This window comes from Lagenorhynchus albirostris, chromosome 2, assembly GCF_949774975.1.
Source record: "Lagenorhynchus albirostris chromosome 2, mLagAlb1.1, whole genome shotgun sequence".
Classification (NCBI taxonomy): Eukaryota; Metazoa; Chordata; class Mammalia; order Artiodactyla; family Delphinidae; genus Lagenorhynchus; species Lagenorhynchus albirostris.
The window spans coordinates 177,830,567-177,846,308 of NC_083096.1; the positions used below are offsets into that span (position 1 = coordinate 177,830,567).

The window sequence follows — 15,742 nt, forward strand, 5'->3', positions numbered from 1 at the left end:
TTGTGAGTTTTGACTAACTTCTCTTGTGCATATGAAGTGCAACTTCTTGAGACTCACTTTTTAAAGGTAACTTTCCAGCATCTTTGTCACATTAAAAAAAAAAAGAAACTGTTTTTCCAGTAAGACTCCAGACACTAAACTGTGGTGGCAACAAAAATTTTTATTCAACTGGTTCAAGAAATTTTTTAGAATGAATGCATTTAGATGATCAAGTAGACTTTAAAAACAAATCTCTGCCAAATAGTTTACTTCTAAACTTCATTTTTTTTTTCTTTAGGGTAGAATTAAATACCCATAGCTATGCAGTACCATAAACATGTTAACAGAAGGCTAGTCAACAATGAAAGCCTTCTAAGACTGGTAACTAGATTTACACAAGTGTAAATAAGGGATCAAAACCATGCCATTGACAAAGATAACTTACCCCTGGGCTCCTTGAAGGCTTGTCAGTTTAGTCTTTGGAGGTCCCCGAATACCATTTTAAGTGTTACCATGTTACTGCTGCTGAGTAACAGTGCAAGTGCTAAAATGCAAAATTCAGATGGTACAGGATTTGGAAATCATGCAATTTAGATGCAGAAAAAAAAAAAATTAAAACAACGCAAGATCCTTTTACAGATGAAACTGAATAAAACAATGTGGCGACCGTAAGTCTAAAGGACGACTTCATTTTTAAGTTTAAAACATGTAACTTGCAAAATGACAAACCTATTTATCATAATCTAATTAGATAAGGGCATCAAGTAAATTATCAGCACAAAAACTTACATTCTTCCATTAGAAAAGGAGCTCAACTCTCATAGAAGTTAGTTACATTTTAAGTACAACAGAGAATATATTATTGCTTTTACATACTTAACAATGCATCGTGAGAGTCTAATCTGAGTTTTATAAGCGATTTTATTCAACATTACTCTATTTCCCCACCTTTGGAAGACAAAGCCCATTTCACTTAACACTTCCACAGACAGACAACCCACCCTGCTAGTTCTTAAAGCTATCAGGCTTCTTAATGGATTTCAGGCACAAGATAATTTGTGGTTTCTTCTACTTTATCCCTATTGCAATTAATTCCACTTTTCAAATCCCCAACTAGAAAGGTGCTGACAGTCCCTTCAATTGATAGGCTTTGCTACAAAGCATTTTAAAATAATGACCATTGTTTTGCCCACTCCGCCAAATAAGAATATTTTTAGAAGGCATGATTTCCCAATGGATATTTATAACAGGCCATGTAAATAGAACATCACCCAAATGCACAGAGGCACTAAGAAAAAGCTGGAGGGTACTGCTTACCATTTTAGGTGCGGTCACCCAGACTTATTAAAAACTAGATTTAAAAAGAAAAAAAAAACTTTTCACTTTGGACAATGCAAGAACAAATAGCAATTAAGTCTGGGTATCAGGTGTCAATGCATGACAGGTGATGAATCCATTTGACTTGAGACAACTTTTCAAATAAGTTTATTTGAAGCAAAATAAACTACTGCCAAGAAACTTTATGAAAGTTCCATCTCAAAAGGGTCAAAAAAGGGGAATTAACTGCTATGAATTCTTTGCATTCAGGGCTGCAAAACAAAGACACATATTATTTAAATCAGTTTTATTTAAGAATTTCCAACATTGACAACTCTTATAAAAAGCATCCAAGCACAGGACACAGAACTGCAGCAAACAGCATTCTTATGGGTAGCTAACAGACATTAGAACTTCCACCCTATTTTGAGACACCCCGAGCTCACTGGTGAACTCTGCTTCCAAGTACTCCTGCAAAGCACACCACAAGCTCAGTCCATGTTCTCAACCCATCAGCTTCAGTTCACATTACCACACTTACAGATCAATAACAGAAGAGAACACACACCATACAGCATTCACAGCAGTTGACAAAGGGGTAGGGGAAATACAAGTATCGTTTCACTTAACACATTCAGCTAACGTGGGTTATCTAAGAACAAAACTCACTTAAAGTCTTCCAACAGATGTGGATGTCCTTTGAATGCAAAAAACATTCGTACGTTATTTGCTATCATTGCTCTCTGCACACTCTCTCACCAAAGCCACAGGGATTGAGAGACACATCTCTCCAAGTTAAAAAATATCCATTATGCACCACCAAGTCTCTGCACGCGCTCTCTCCTTTTCTCGCTCATACTAGCCTTTCATGCCTCGGCACCACCATCAATCCCACACAAGGTTTCAAAAGTTCAAACAGCCTTCTGGTTCCATATCACAGCCTTGCGTTCATAGCGTTGATACGACTCCATGAAATAAAGAGTAGCGGATAAAAATGGGACACCCACCGTCAAAGACACAGCCTGTGCAGCGTGACGAATTCTTGAATGAGAAAGCATGAAGACGGAAGTATTCCTATGGCAGAATATTTACAGCACTACTTTCAATGAAGTGCTTCTTCCATAAACATTTGAAATGAGATGAACTGCAGAGATTAAATGAAGGCTTCATATTGTACTTTTGTATATGAAGGGAGACAAGTGTTAAAAAACAAAAACAAAAAACAAAAGAACCAAACACTGTGACACCATGATCTCCAAAAAGGAGATTTTCCTAAGGAAAAAATCCATATGGTGGGGTTCAAATTAAAACAAGGAGAAAAGAATGTAGTTCTAACCAATGGTTTCCATTTTGAACATGCAAAGAATTCACTTGACAAGTCCAGGGATAAAATATTACAGGAGAAACCTTTTGATATCAATTGTAGTGTGTTGGTTTACCAATCAGGCAAACAGCAGTTCACTTTCAAACACTCAATATTTCAACCCTTTATGTAACAAAACTTATAAAATTCCTTTAGCTCTTCCTCTTTTTCTAAAGAAAAATGTCAAAAATACTGCTGAATATACTCCACACTGAACAAACCAATTTTGAAAATTCTTAGTACATACGTATTTTACAATATACTTACCATGAGTTTAGAAAAATCTGAATTCCCACCAGTTTATACCAACTAACGATAACCCAATGTCTACATTCCCCAGCCAGAAGATTTAGAATCCATGCTTGAGCCAAAGCCTCCATTAAAACCACTGCCTGACCCTGCATTTGATGCTGATCCCCAACCAATTGCTGCACCTGAATTAGAACCACTATAAGAGTTATTTCCAGAACCAAAAGCCTGATTTGGCTCCCTCTGCATGTTGCCTTGGCTTTGGTTATTACCTGATGGGCCTGACTGGTTCTGCTGACTGGCTAACATGCCCATCATACCCCAGCTGCTCTGCAGAGCTGCCTGGGCTGCAGCCATCATTGCTGGATTAATGCTAAAAGCACCAAAGTTCATCCCTCCGCCCATATTACTACCTTGATTGTTTCCCAAACCAGCTCCACCCCCTCTACTGTTACCAAATCCACCCTGATTCCCAAAGCCACCTGGATTACCACCAAATCTTCCACTTCTTTCTAACTGTCTATTGCTATTGTGTTTAGGTTCAGCATTGGATATATGTACGCTGATTCCTTTAATGATCAAGTCCTCTCCACAAAGAGACTGGGCAACCTACAAAAAAATAAGGGATGCAAATAAAGGAGATTAAACCACTGACTCACACATCAAAGTAGCAATAAAACTTAGATTTCAAGCCATCATCTAAACTGGAGAAAAAATAAGCAATGAACACTTATTTCATTTAAAACCATAAAATAGCCTTTAGCTTTAGTAATGGCAGCAGGGATTTTTTAGTTCTTTTTCAAAGGACACGTAACATCCCCACTTAAACCTCACATACTAAAAAAATATCTAAGGGGTTTATCACAAATGTTTAGGCCCATATACCCCACAGCGTACAAGGTCAGAGAGCTTAGCTAAGGGTGGCAATTAGCTGGAAGGGCAAAGTTCCACAGAAATTACCTAATTAGCTGGGACAAAATTATTGAGAGAAAATACCTGATCATCTGCAAACGTAACAAAGGCAAAAGCCCTGAACGGTTTGGGAATGAAGACATCTACCACTTCTCCGTACTGGCAAAAAAACTGCCGCAACTCATCAGCAGTCATGTCTTCCGTACAACGCCCAACAAACACCTTTCTGCTTCTCAAAGGCTCATCTGGGCTTTGCTGGTCAAATTGAAAGGAAGAAAACCATCAGAAATATTTTATGAGCAATGAAAACAGCATTATGGTAGAAGATGTAATACAACCTATCTGCCTTTTATATTAGATGAGTCATTAAAAAGTAGGTACATTCTTATTTTTTGCATTAGCACTTCTTGTAAGACTTCAATGAAGAATAAAGTTTTAAAGTTGATGAAAGTATATATATATGTTTTATCACCTTTACTGGACTATAATTGCTTTACAATGATGTGTTAGTTTCCGCTTTATAACAAAGTGAATCAGCTATACATATACATATATCCCCATATCTCCTCCCTCTTGCATCTCCCTCCCACTCTCCCTATCCCCCTCCTCTAGGTAGTCACAAAGCACCAAGCTGATCTCCCTGTGCTATGCGGCTGCTTCCCACTAGCTATCTATTTTACCTTATATACGTCCATGCCACTCTCTCACTTCGTCCCAGCTTACCCTTCCTCCTCCCCATGTCCTCAAGTCCATCCTCTACGTCTACGTCTTTATTCTTGTCCTGCCCCTGGGTTCTTCAGAACCTTTTTTAGATTCCATATATATGTGTTAGCATACGGTTATTTGTTTTTCTCTTTCTGACTTACTTCTCTCTGTATGACAGACTCTAGGTCCATCCACCTCACTACAAATAACTCAATTTCGTTTCTTTTTATGGCTGAGTAATATTCCAATGTATATATGTGCCACATCTTCTTTATCCATTCATCTGTTGATGGACACTTAGGTTGCTTCCATGTCCTGGCTATTGTAAATGCGATGAACATTGTGGTACATGACTCTTTTTGAATTATGGTTTTCTCAGGGTACATGGCCAGTAGTGGGATTGCTGGGTGGTATGGTAGTTTTATTTTTAGTTTTTTAAGGAACCTCTATACTGTTCTCCACAGTGGCTGTATCAATTTACATTCCCACCAACAGTGCAAGAGGGTTCCCTTTTCTACACACCCTCTCCAGCATTTATTGTTTGTAGCTTTTTTGATGATGGCCACTCTGACTGATGTGAGGTGATGATACCTCATTGTAGTTTTGATTTGCATTTCTCTAACAATTAGGGATGTTGAGCATCCTTTCGTGTGTTTGTTGGCAATCTGTACATCTTCTTCGGAGATGTGTCTATTTAGGTCTTCTGCCCATTTTTGGATTGGGTTGTTTTTTTGATATTGAGCTGCATGAGCTGCTTGTAAATTTTGGAGATTAATCCTTTGTCAGTTGCTTCATTTGAAAATATTTTCTCCCATCTGAGGGTTGTCTTTTCGTCTTGTTTATGGTTTCCTTTGCTGTGCAAAAGCTTTTAAGTTTCATTCGGTCCCATTTGTTCATTTTTGTTTTTATTTCCATTTCTCTAGGAGGTGGGTCAAAAAGGATCTTGCTGTGATTTATGTCACAGAGCGTTCTCCCTATGTTTTCCTCTAAGAGTTTTATAGTTTCTTGCCTTACATTTAGGTCTTTAATCCATTCTGAGTTTATTTTTGTGTATGGTATTAGGGAGTGTTCTAATTTAATTCTTTTACATGTAGCTGTCCAGTTTTCCCAGCACCACTCACTGAAGAGGCTGTCTTTTCTCCATTGTATATTCTTGCCTCCTTTGTCAAAGATAAGGTGACCACAGGTGCGTGGGTTTAACTCTGGGCCTTCTATCCTGTTCCACTGATCTATATTTCTGTTTTTGTGCCAGTACCACACTGTCTTGATTACTGTAGCTTTGTAGTATAGTCTGAAGTCCGGGAGCCTGACTCCTCCAGCTCCGTTTTTCTTTCTCAGGATTGCTTTGGTTATTTGGGGTCTTTTGTATTTCCATTCAAATTGTGAACTTTTTTGTTCTAGTTCTGTGAAAAATGCCACTGGCAGTTTGATAGGGATTGCATTGAATCTGTAGATTGCCTTGGGTAGTATAGTCATTTTCACAGTGTTGACTGTTCCAATCCAAGAACATGGTATATCTCTCCATCTGTGTGTATCATCTTTAATTTCTTTCATCAGTGTCTTATACTTTGATGAAAGTATATTTGGATTAAGGAAAGTTGATGATTAAGAAATGTCTTGGCAAAGATGATAATGTTCCAAATAAGCAAGTCTTGCTTGCTTGGAATAAGTTAGGCTTTTTAAAAAGATTAACATATTCTAATTGTCTGTATTAACATGTAACTATGTAAGAAATTGTTAAATCACTAAAAATAACAAGAGAAAAGGAAGAACAAAACGAAAAACGTTTTAGTTTGGAGGAGCAATGAACTAAATATTTCAAACAAACATATAAAATATTCAGCATGCATTAAGGTCCTGAGACTTTAACAAGGCAAAAGATTTCAAGAACACACCCTGCCACTACATTTTCCAACTGTAACGTTTTATTTTACAGTGTCTTCTAAGTAAGGCTGTCAGCAAAAATGGCCAAAGCAGAGAAAAAAAAAAGAGCAAAGTACCTTAGAATTTGGAAGTTTACAGTCACACCATCGTCCATCTATCATATGTCGCTGTGACATTACTTTCACCTGGGTTTCATATTCCGTAAAACGAACAAAGCCAAACCCTTTTGAATGACCAGTTTTAATATCTTTCTTGACCTAGAAAAAAATCATTTAAATTTACTAAAACCACACACACATATAACCAACTCAGAGTACATACGTGAAGGGAAATAGTATAAACCATATTTCTTTTCAGCGCCCCTTACGTATACACATAACAAATGTTAAAAGTATCATCGGGACTTCCCTGGTGGCGCAGTGGTTAAGAATCCGCCTGCCAATGCAGGGGACATGGGTTCGAGACCTGCTCCAGGAACATCCCACATGCCGCAGAGCAACTAAGCCCGTGTGCCACAACTACTGAGCCTGCATTCTAGAGCCCGTGAGCCACAACTACTGAGCCCATGTGCCACAACTACTGAAGCCAGTGCGCCCAGAGCCCATGCTCCGCAACAAGAGAAGCTACCGCAGTGAGAAGCCTGCGCCCCGCAACGAAGAGTAGGCCCTGCTCGCCGCAACTAGAGAAAGCCCACATGCAGCAAAGAAGACCCAATGCAGCCAAAAATAAATAAATTTCTTTGGAGAAAAAAAAAGCAAGAAAACTTATAAAAAAAATATATCATCTGTTGAACATGAAAGGCAGCGTCACTAAAACAACAAGAATTCTGGGTGCTCATTCACTGAAAAACGGTTGAATGAAATCAAAGTTTACCTGAACCATAAGAACTTCTCCAAAGGTACTAAAATATTCTTTTAGATCCTGTTCAGTTGTTTTCCATGGGAGGCCCAACACTATTAAATCAGATGTTTTCTGGACTGCTCTTTTCACTTTCACTGCTGATGAAGCATCTGTTTCATCCATTTTCCTTTTGTTATCTAAACAAAATGAGCAGAAACCTTTCAGAACTTTCATTAAACACTTCGTAAAACACACACCCTCTTCTTCTAGAAATGAGAAGCAAAAACATTCTCAGAACAGTTAAGACGCTGGCAACTTTTGCCAAAGAGTGATGTTAGCGCTCACAGACAGAATAAGAATTGAGTAAGTGGCTAAGGTGCTTTTCTGGAGCCAATCTAGGGATTCCAACCTCTGGTTCCATAATGTCTCAAGATTACAATTGTTATGTTCTCCCCTCTAAAAAGGTGTATCAAAACAAGTTACTTCACTTTCACTTTAAAATACATTAAGGAAGGAAAAAAAACAGGTTGAATAACTGTGATACTATCTTTGTGCCTATTAAATATATCTGCGTGATTATTTTAAGGCCTATAACTTGAAGACTACTAAAAAATTAGCAACTTTTATCTCCAGCTGTGGATCTAAGGGTGATTTCAATTTTCTTTCTGTTTCGTTTCTAAACTTTCAGCAATGAACTCACGTTACTTTTGTAATAAAAAAGAAACCTGGACTTCCCTGGTGGCGCAGTGGTTAAGAATCTGCCTGCCAATGCAGGGGACATGGGTTCAAGCCCTGGTCCAGGAAGATCCCACATGCCGTAGAGCAACTAAGCCCATGCACCACAACTACTGAGCCTGTGCTCTAGAGCCTGCGAGCCACAACTACTAAAGCCCATGCGCCTCCAGCCCGTGCTCCACGAGAAGCCAACACAATGAGAAGTCCGCGCACCGCAACGAAGAGTAGCCCCCGCTCACCATAACTAGAGAAAGCTCGCGCGCAGCAACAAAGACCCAATGCAGCCAAAAATAAATAAATATTAAAAAAAAAAGGAAACCTAAGGTTATTTTAAAAAATCATTATTTGGAAGAGGAACTAAATGACATTCAGACATACAGACCATTTTTTGGAGTACTGTCAGGTTCACAGCAAAACTGAGGAAGGTAGAAACTTCCCATATACCCCCGCTCCCCACACCTGCAGAGTCCTCCCAGCATCAATATCCCCCACCAGGGTGGTATGTTTGTCACAAGCATGAACCTACATCGACACATTACTATATAAATGACATTTTAAGTTTGGGTAAATATTAATCTACAGCCAATGGATCAAGAAACTACATACTAAAAAAAAAAAATCAAGTTGATGCTATTAAGAATTTTCTTGATATATAAAAAAATATCTTGATGCAACGTCTTAAATACTGACCAAATAATATGACTTTGTTGCAATATTACATTACAATAAAAGTAACAGACACGGGCTTCCCTGGTGGCGCAGTGGTTGAGAGTCCGCCTGCCGATGCAGGGGACACGAGCTTGTGCCCCGGTCCCGGAAGATCCCACATGCCGCGGAGTGGCTGGGCCCATGAGTCATGGCGGCTGGGCCTGTGCTCCGCAACGGGGGAGGCCACAGCAGTGAGAGGCCCGCGTACCGCCAAAAAAAAAAAAAAAAAAAGTAACAGATCTACCAACTAGCACACTCCTACTGCTAAAATGTACTCATTTCCACATCTTCATGCTTCCTTTTAGATTAAAAACATCATTGATAAGGGGCAGTGAGAATAAAACCAGAACCCAAAATTATAATTACGACTGCACTAATTCAAGATTTGGGCTACTGCGACTGATGTTCATTTAAGGAGGAAAAAAAAAGATTAGCTGGATGAGTGATGTAAGCCTGCAAGGACAAAGACCAAACCAAAATACTGAGGCACTTCAGAAAAATCTGTTTACAACAGACTGGTGCAACTGCAAAGCATTCTTAATTCCTTAAATTTCACATTAGCTCAGCAACGTTAGTCCAGATAATTGTTTAAACACACAGCCTTTAAAAAATGTCCTGTAATTTCCAATTTTCACTAATGTAAACTAGTGGTCTTTCAAACTTGTCTGACGGTAACGTTTAAAGAAATACTTGGGCTACAGGAGACGGTTCACCATGAAGAGACCATGACCTATGACTTAGAACGAGACACAAACCTATACTTTATACTTTAGCATCACTGCAAAACCAAATGACAACAAACCTTTGGGATAGTTGACAACATACACCAGGTTCCCCCAGCCAGCATCAGGGGCGTGCAGAATTCCTTCTACCAGACGGACACCTCTCATACATTGAGACACTGGATTCCTGTAGCGAAGCCCACATGCCCCTGGAAACTGGGCTGTAACTGTGGACAGCAGCACTGTCCCATCGTCTTCTGATGGTATTTCAATGGGCTCGTCATTCTCATCTTCGGTTACCCGAATATATTCGGACATCTTTGCTTGTCTTGCTTAAATGGAAAAGAGATACGAATGACCAACACTTGTGGCAAAGTAATTGTGTCAAAGTAATTATCCCAGCTGACTAATACCACCACTACCATGTCATTGTTCTGACTGCCAGAAAAATTCTCGGTGTTTGGATTTTTATAGGTGTTGGTTATCCCTGAAAAATGAGGAGGTACAGGCAAGGACAGCTATTCCTATTAAAATGCAATGCCTTGCTAGTTCATTCATTCATTATCTGATGAGTGCCTACTATCCATCAGGTGCTGCAACTATTCACTGTGTGAAACCACAGTCCCAGCTGGCATGCTGGTTGCAAAGGGGGAGATAAGCAGGAGAAAGAAAGCAAACAAGTAATTATTTTATTACAATCGTGATTATGCTACTGGAAAGTAGTACTGGGGACTGGGAAGAAACTAAACTGGTTGAGATGTGTGTGAGGGGAACGTCAAAGTGGATTTCCCTAAGTAAGCGATGCAGAAACTAAGTCTTTTGAGAACTAAATAGAAGCAGTGAACGAGATGAAGAGAACAAGGGAAAAGTGCCTCCCTGTTCCAAATGTGGGGACTCTCCAAACTTGAGCCGCAATGACAGCGGCGACAGGTCCTTCGCGACGCGGACCGCCACCTCCCAGAAGCCAGTGCGTGACAACCGTGGGAGGAGTTTTTAAGCGCGGCCGGGGTGGGACCGCTGGGGCACCAGGCCTAAACGCTGTCCTGGCGCAAAGTACGAAGGCACAAAGCAGTGCCCGGGCTCGGAAGCCAGGCCAAACCTCTGCCTCGGGCTGCACGGTTCCGCGGGCCCGGCGTCCCTGCTTCGGCGCCGGCTGCCACCCCGCGCCTGGCCCTAACGTCGCTCCCACGCGAGCCCGCTCGGGCAGAATGAAGCAGGCCCGGCCCCACGGCTCCTTTCCCGGGGCGGGGGCCGCCCCACTGCGGGAGCCGAAGCACACAGGGCGTCCTCAGTGAGAAGCGTCCGCGACTCACCCGCTAGGCCGCTGCTAGGAAGCCCGACAGAGAAACTGAAGCAGCGACGAATCCAACAGCAGCCCAGCGACCACTTCGCTCCCACAAAATGGCGCTAGAGCCGCCTCCTCCCCCCTCCGGCCGTCGTCCTCTCCCACCGGTTCCCCGTCCAGAGGGGGAGGCCGCCGCACAGAGACACAACGACCCTTTCCCCAGAGAGTCAGAACGCCCTTCTCGTAGTCTGAGTATAGGGGGCGGACTTGAAGGCTAAAGGGGACCGAACCTGGGCCTGAAAAGCTAAAAATGGAAAAAAATGTGGAGGCGTAGGCTTTTAGCTCCCCCCACGTAGCATAATAGATGGCTTCGCCCGACCAACCGCCGGCCCTGGGTCTCGGCCGGAGCTCGCGCACTTTTAAAGTGCGCGAGACTAGCTCAGGGGCCGGGCCGGGAGGGGCGAGGCGGGGGCGGGGCGCCGGGTTGGGGCGGGGCACCTGGGCCCTCCTGACCGTTTTGAGACTGGGGAGGGCAACGGAGGCCAAGACCTTTTTATCTAAAAAGCCAGTCAGGTTCGTCCTCCCTTCTCTCCCCAGCCAACCTCCACACCTGGAGAGAATAACGTTGTTCTAAATAATACCAATCATAGTGCCTACTGTGTACCAGGTACTTCCTAAGTCCTCACATATTTAATTACCCCAACAGTCATGTATAGTAGGTGCTATTGATGTTATCCGCACATACAGGTGAGGAGGAAACTGAGGCACAGAGAGGCTCAGGATCTTGCATAAATAAGGTCACCCAGGTAGTAAATGGTGAATCTGGGATTTGACCCCTAACTCTAATGCTAATGTATTCCAGCTAAGTATGCTAATAATAATAGTGTACTTCATCTATTTTGACACATGTTATGTTTCACATTTCTGAAATCAATATGTGATTTCAGTTCCAGTTCCACTGATGATATGTCCTAGTTTAATTGGCAACAATCTTAATTTCCTAGTGTACCAGGGTATCAGATTCAATGAAATGCAGTACTAGCAAAGCACTCTATACTTATGCATTAACTCATTTAATCCTCAGAAGAACCCTATAGGGTAGGTGTCATTGTTATCATTCCTGTTTTATAGATGAGGAAACTGAGGCACAGAGGTTAAGTAACCTTGCCCAAGCTCACAGGGCTGTAGATGGTGGAGCTGGGATTTGAACCCAGGCAGTCTGGCTCTGGAGTTGGTGCCTCCTGCTTCTTATAGCCTCCTAGGGAATAAATATTGAGTCCTGCACATCCATCTCTGATACCTGCTGTTCATATTGAGCAGATTATACCTGAACCAACTTGGGGAGATAGAAAGGAGGGAGTGGAGGCAGTCAGAATGAGCTACCCCTACCCACCCCCAGGGGTAGCTCAACACACAGGGGATGAAGCTGGACAGATGGCCCCTGACAGTCACTAAGGTTTCTAAACACTGGATGAAGTACAGAGGCCTGTCATCACAGTCTACCCATTCATTTTGGGGGAGAAGTCAGTTTTACTACTCCCAGAGCAGGGATTGAACCCGTGCCCCCTGCAGTGGAAGCATGGAGTCCTAACCACTGGACTGCCAGGGAATTCCCACTACCCCCATTTTGCAGAAGAAGGAACTGAGGCTCAGAGGCTGTGTAAATTGCCTGAGCATGTCACACTGTCCATAAATTACTGTCCAGGGTTTGTCAGATCCTGAAGCTGTGCTCTGTCCACCTCCCTGGACCATTCTTTCTGACAAGATTGAGGCTGAGGCATTTAGTGTGGGCGACTCCGTGGGGCCTGGGATGCCTGCAGCAAGTGGGCAGAGCTGAGTGTGCAGAAACTGGAGAGAGGTCACACAGGGACAAAACCACAAAGTCTGTCCCTTCTCCCAGAAGTTTTCAGGCCACTTGGGAAGACCAGCAAACACAGTCTTGAAGAAGGTAAATAACTCCTTCAGGAAGAGTATTGATAAGGCCAGAGGGAGGCTGGACCCTGGAGTTCTCCCACTCCTGGTGGAATTCATCTCTGGGTTTCAGCTTGATAGTACTGGTCGTCAAAACTTGTACTTGTTTACACCTGAAACTAACACAACATTGTAAATCGACTATACTTCAAAAAAAACACAAAACTTCTACTTGTTTGAAATCTGCTTTATAAATTATCTTGGTTTGTTTGCTTGTTTGTTCATATCCCTTACACATTAAGCCCAAAGATTGTTAGAAGGCCAAAAAGTATCTGTTTATTAATTGCTTTCTGAAAATAATGGATCAGAAATGATATATTGAGCTTTTATGCCTTATTCAGCGCTGTGCTAAAACCATACTGTAAAGACATGCAAGAAAACTGGAAGCCAGTCATGGCCTGGATGGAGTGGTCTAATCCAGGTGAGCGTGGTGACAGAATAATTGGAAAACAATCCCAAGAGATATAAAGCATGTGGGTGCCAGTGCTGGGCAGATGCTGAGGGTCTGATGGGTTCCCCAACAGCTCTTTGGGGAACTGGCTTCCATATAAGAATGAGGAGTCTCAACTGGAAAGAAAGGCTACTGGCCAGAGAACCAGAGAGGGAACAGACTTCAGTTTGCAACCCCGTCACTTGGGCATGCATGCCTTCTCACATTCCACCCCCTCCCTTGGAGTCCCAGTTCTGCCAGCTCCATGAAGACAAGTATTCCTGAAAGCTAAAAGAAATGCCAAGGTAATAAAGGTATTTAAATAAAAGTAACTTTATTTTATCAAGATTTAAATTTTTGGGACTTCCCTGGTGGTGCAATGGTTAAGACTCTGAGCTCCCAATGCAGGGGGCCTGGGTTCAATCCCACATGCATGCCTCTACTAAGAGTTCATGTACCTCAACTAAGGAGCCCGCAGGCTGCAACTAAGACCCGGTGCAACCAAAAAAAAAAATAGTTAAGAAAAAGATTTTAATTTTCTGTTAACCCCTACATTTTTAGGAGCTGCCTCCCCAACTAGTCTAGGTCTAACTTAGGTTTTCCTAAAAATTTTTTTTTTTTTTTTTTTTTGTGGTACGCGGACGTCTCACTGTTGTGGCCTCTCCCGTTGTGGAGCACTGGCTGTGGACGCGCAGGCTCAGTGGCCATGACTCACGGGCCTAGCCGCTCTGCGTTATGTGGAATCTTCCCGGACCGGGGCACAAACCCGTGTCCCCTGCATCGGCAGGTGGTCTCCCAACCACTGCACCACCAGGGAAGCCCTTCCTAAAAATTTTTTACTTTGAAATAATTTAAAACATGACAGATTGCAAGAATAGTAGACAGAACTCCTGTGTACCCTTTGTCCAGATTCACCAACTGATAAAATTTTGTCACATTTGCTTTATCACTCCCTCTCTCTCTAGAGGTATATAAAATAATAATAATATGTATAACCCAGTACTGTGCTATTATCAAATTCAGGAATTTTAACATTAATATAATATAAAATTTTGGCAAGAATACCACAGAAGCAGCGTTGTGCCCTTCTTGTACTGCTATTCTCCACTGTAAAAATACCATTTTCCCCCTTTTGGAACTTATAAATCTATGGGAGGGAATTCCCTGGTGGTCCAGTGGTTAGGACTCTGCGCTTTCACTGCTGAGGGCCCAGGTTCAGTCTCTGGTCGGGGAACTAAGATCCTGCAAGCCGTGTGGAAAAAAAACCAAACCTATGGGTAGATACACTGAGATGACCCCAAATATCCTGTTTGTTTTCAAATTTTCACCTACTGGCTTTAGGATCCATCGATGACTCTTGCCTAATTAGTTACCACTCGAATGGTTGCAAAATTATGATTTTCTAGTTCCATTATTTCTTTTTTTTCCCCCATTATTTCTTCAACAGTTTTTAAACTTTTTATTCTGAAAAATGTCAAAGTATGGAAAAATTGAAGCAACAGTCCAATTCAAGAACCTCATCATGGCCACAACTTAGAGGCAACAACTGTGACTCTTTTGCCCTGTTTGCTTCATCTATCTGTGTATATGGCTAACTCTCTACTTTTGCTGGACCATTTCAAACTAAGCTGCAGTCAGGAAGTACTTCAACCTGTATCTCCCAAGAACAAGGACATTCTTGGGACTTCCCTGGTGGTCCAGTGGGTAAGACTCCACACTCCCAATGTAGGGGACCTGAGTTCGATCCCTGGTAGGGAAACTAGATCCCACATGCATGATGTAACTAAGAGTTTGCAACTAAGAAGTCCACATGCCACAACTAAGAGTCTACATGTCGCAACTAAGACCCGGTGCAGCCTAAATAAATAAATAAATAGTAAAAGATAAAAAAAGAACAAAGACATTCTCATACATAACCATAATACCACTTTTACACCAGAGAAAATTAACAGTTATTTCCTAATATTATCTGATATCTAGTTCATATTCAAAATTTTCACAACACAGTGTCTTTTACATTTGGTTTATTGAGCCAGGATCCAATTAACACATTACATTTGGTTATTATATCCTTTAGTCTTTTTAAATCTAAAATAATCTCCCCACCTAAGGCACTGACTTTTTAAAGAGATCTGGCCAGATAGTTTGTGGAATGTGTACAGCTGACCCTTGAACAACACAGGTTTGAACTGCATGGGTCCACTTATACATGGATTTTTTTTTCAGTAATAAATATTACACTTCTACATGATCCTTGGTTGGTTGAATCCGAGGCTGGGGAACCACAGATACAGGGGAACCACGAATACAGAGGAACCACGGGTACAGATTATAAATTATACTCTGATTTTCGACTTTTTGGAGGGTCGGCACTCCCAACCCCTGTGTTGTTCAAGGGTCAACTCTACATTCTGGATTCATCTGATTGGCTCCTCATGGCATTATTTAGCTCATTCCTCTCTCCTCTGTTTTCCTGCACAGTGGAAGTTAGGTCTAAACTCATGGTCACATTCAGGTTAGACAATGGCCAGAACACTTTGTGGGTAAAGGCGTGTACGTCCCATTGCACTTCATCGGGAACACAATGACTGGTTGTCTCACTTTCAGCAATGCTAAATCTGGTCTTTCGGTTAATATTGTGA

The 15,742-nt window shown here is 41.8% G+C and overlaps 1 protein-coding gene across 10 annotated transcripts; it reads right to left on the reverse strand.

Moving 5' to 3' along the window:
* Positions 1-140: 140 nt before the first annotated feature.
* On the reverse strand, positions 141-10,883 carry TARDBP (TAR DNA binding protein). 10 transcript variants are annotated; one of them, XR_009539091.1, is made up of 9 exons: positions 10,728-10,883; positions 9,495-9,746; positions 7,283-7,446; positions 6,526-6,666; positions 3,905-4,075; positions 3,391-3,517; positions 2,304-2,440; positions 1,297-1,568; positions 141-523 (listed from the first exon to the last, which is right to left on the reverse strand). XR_009539091.1 is itself a non-coding variant. In XM_060141459.1 (7 exons), the coding sequence occupies exons 2-7, from the start codon at positions 9,730-9,732 to the stop codon at positions 2,306-2,308; spliced, it is 873 nt and encodes a 290-aa protein (XP_059997442.1). In that variant the 5' UTR covers positions 9,733-9,746; positions 10,728-10,883; the 3' UTR covers positions 1,589-2,305. The 10 variants fall into 10 exon arrangements, 6 of the variants coding, with proteins under 6 accessions (XP_059997442.1, XP_059997441.1, XP_059997443.1 ...); XR_009539090.1 differs by having other exon boundaries at positions 141-1,568; XR_009539094.1 differs by lacking the exons at positions 1,297-1,568; positions 3,391-3,517.
* Positions 10,884-15,742: the final 4,859 nt, after the last annotated feature.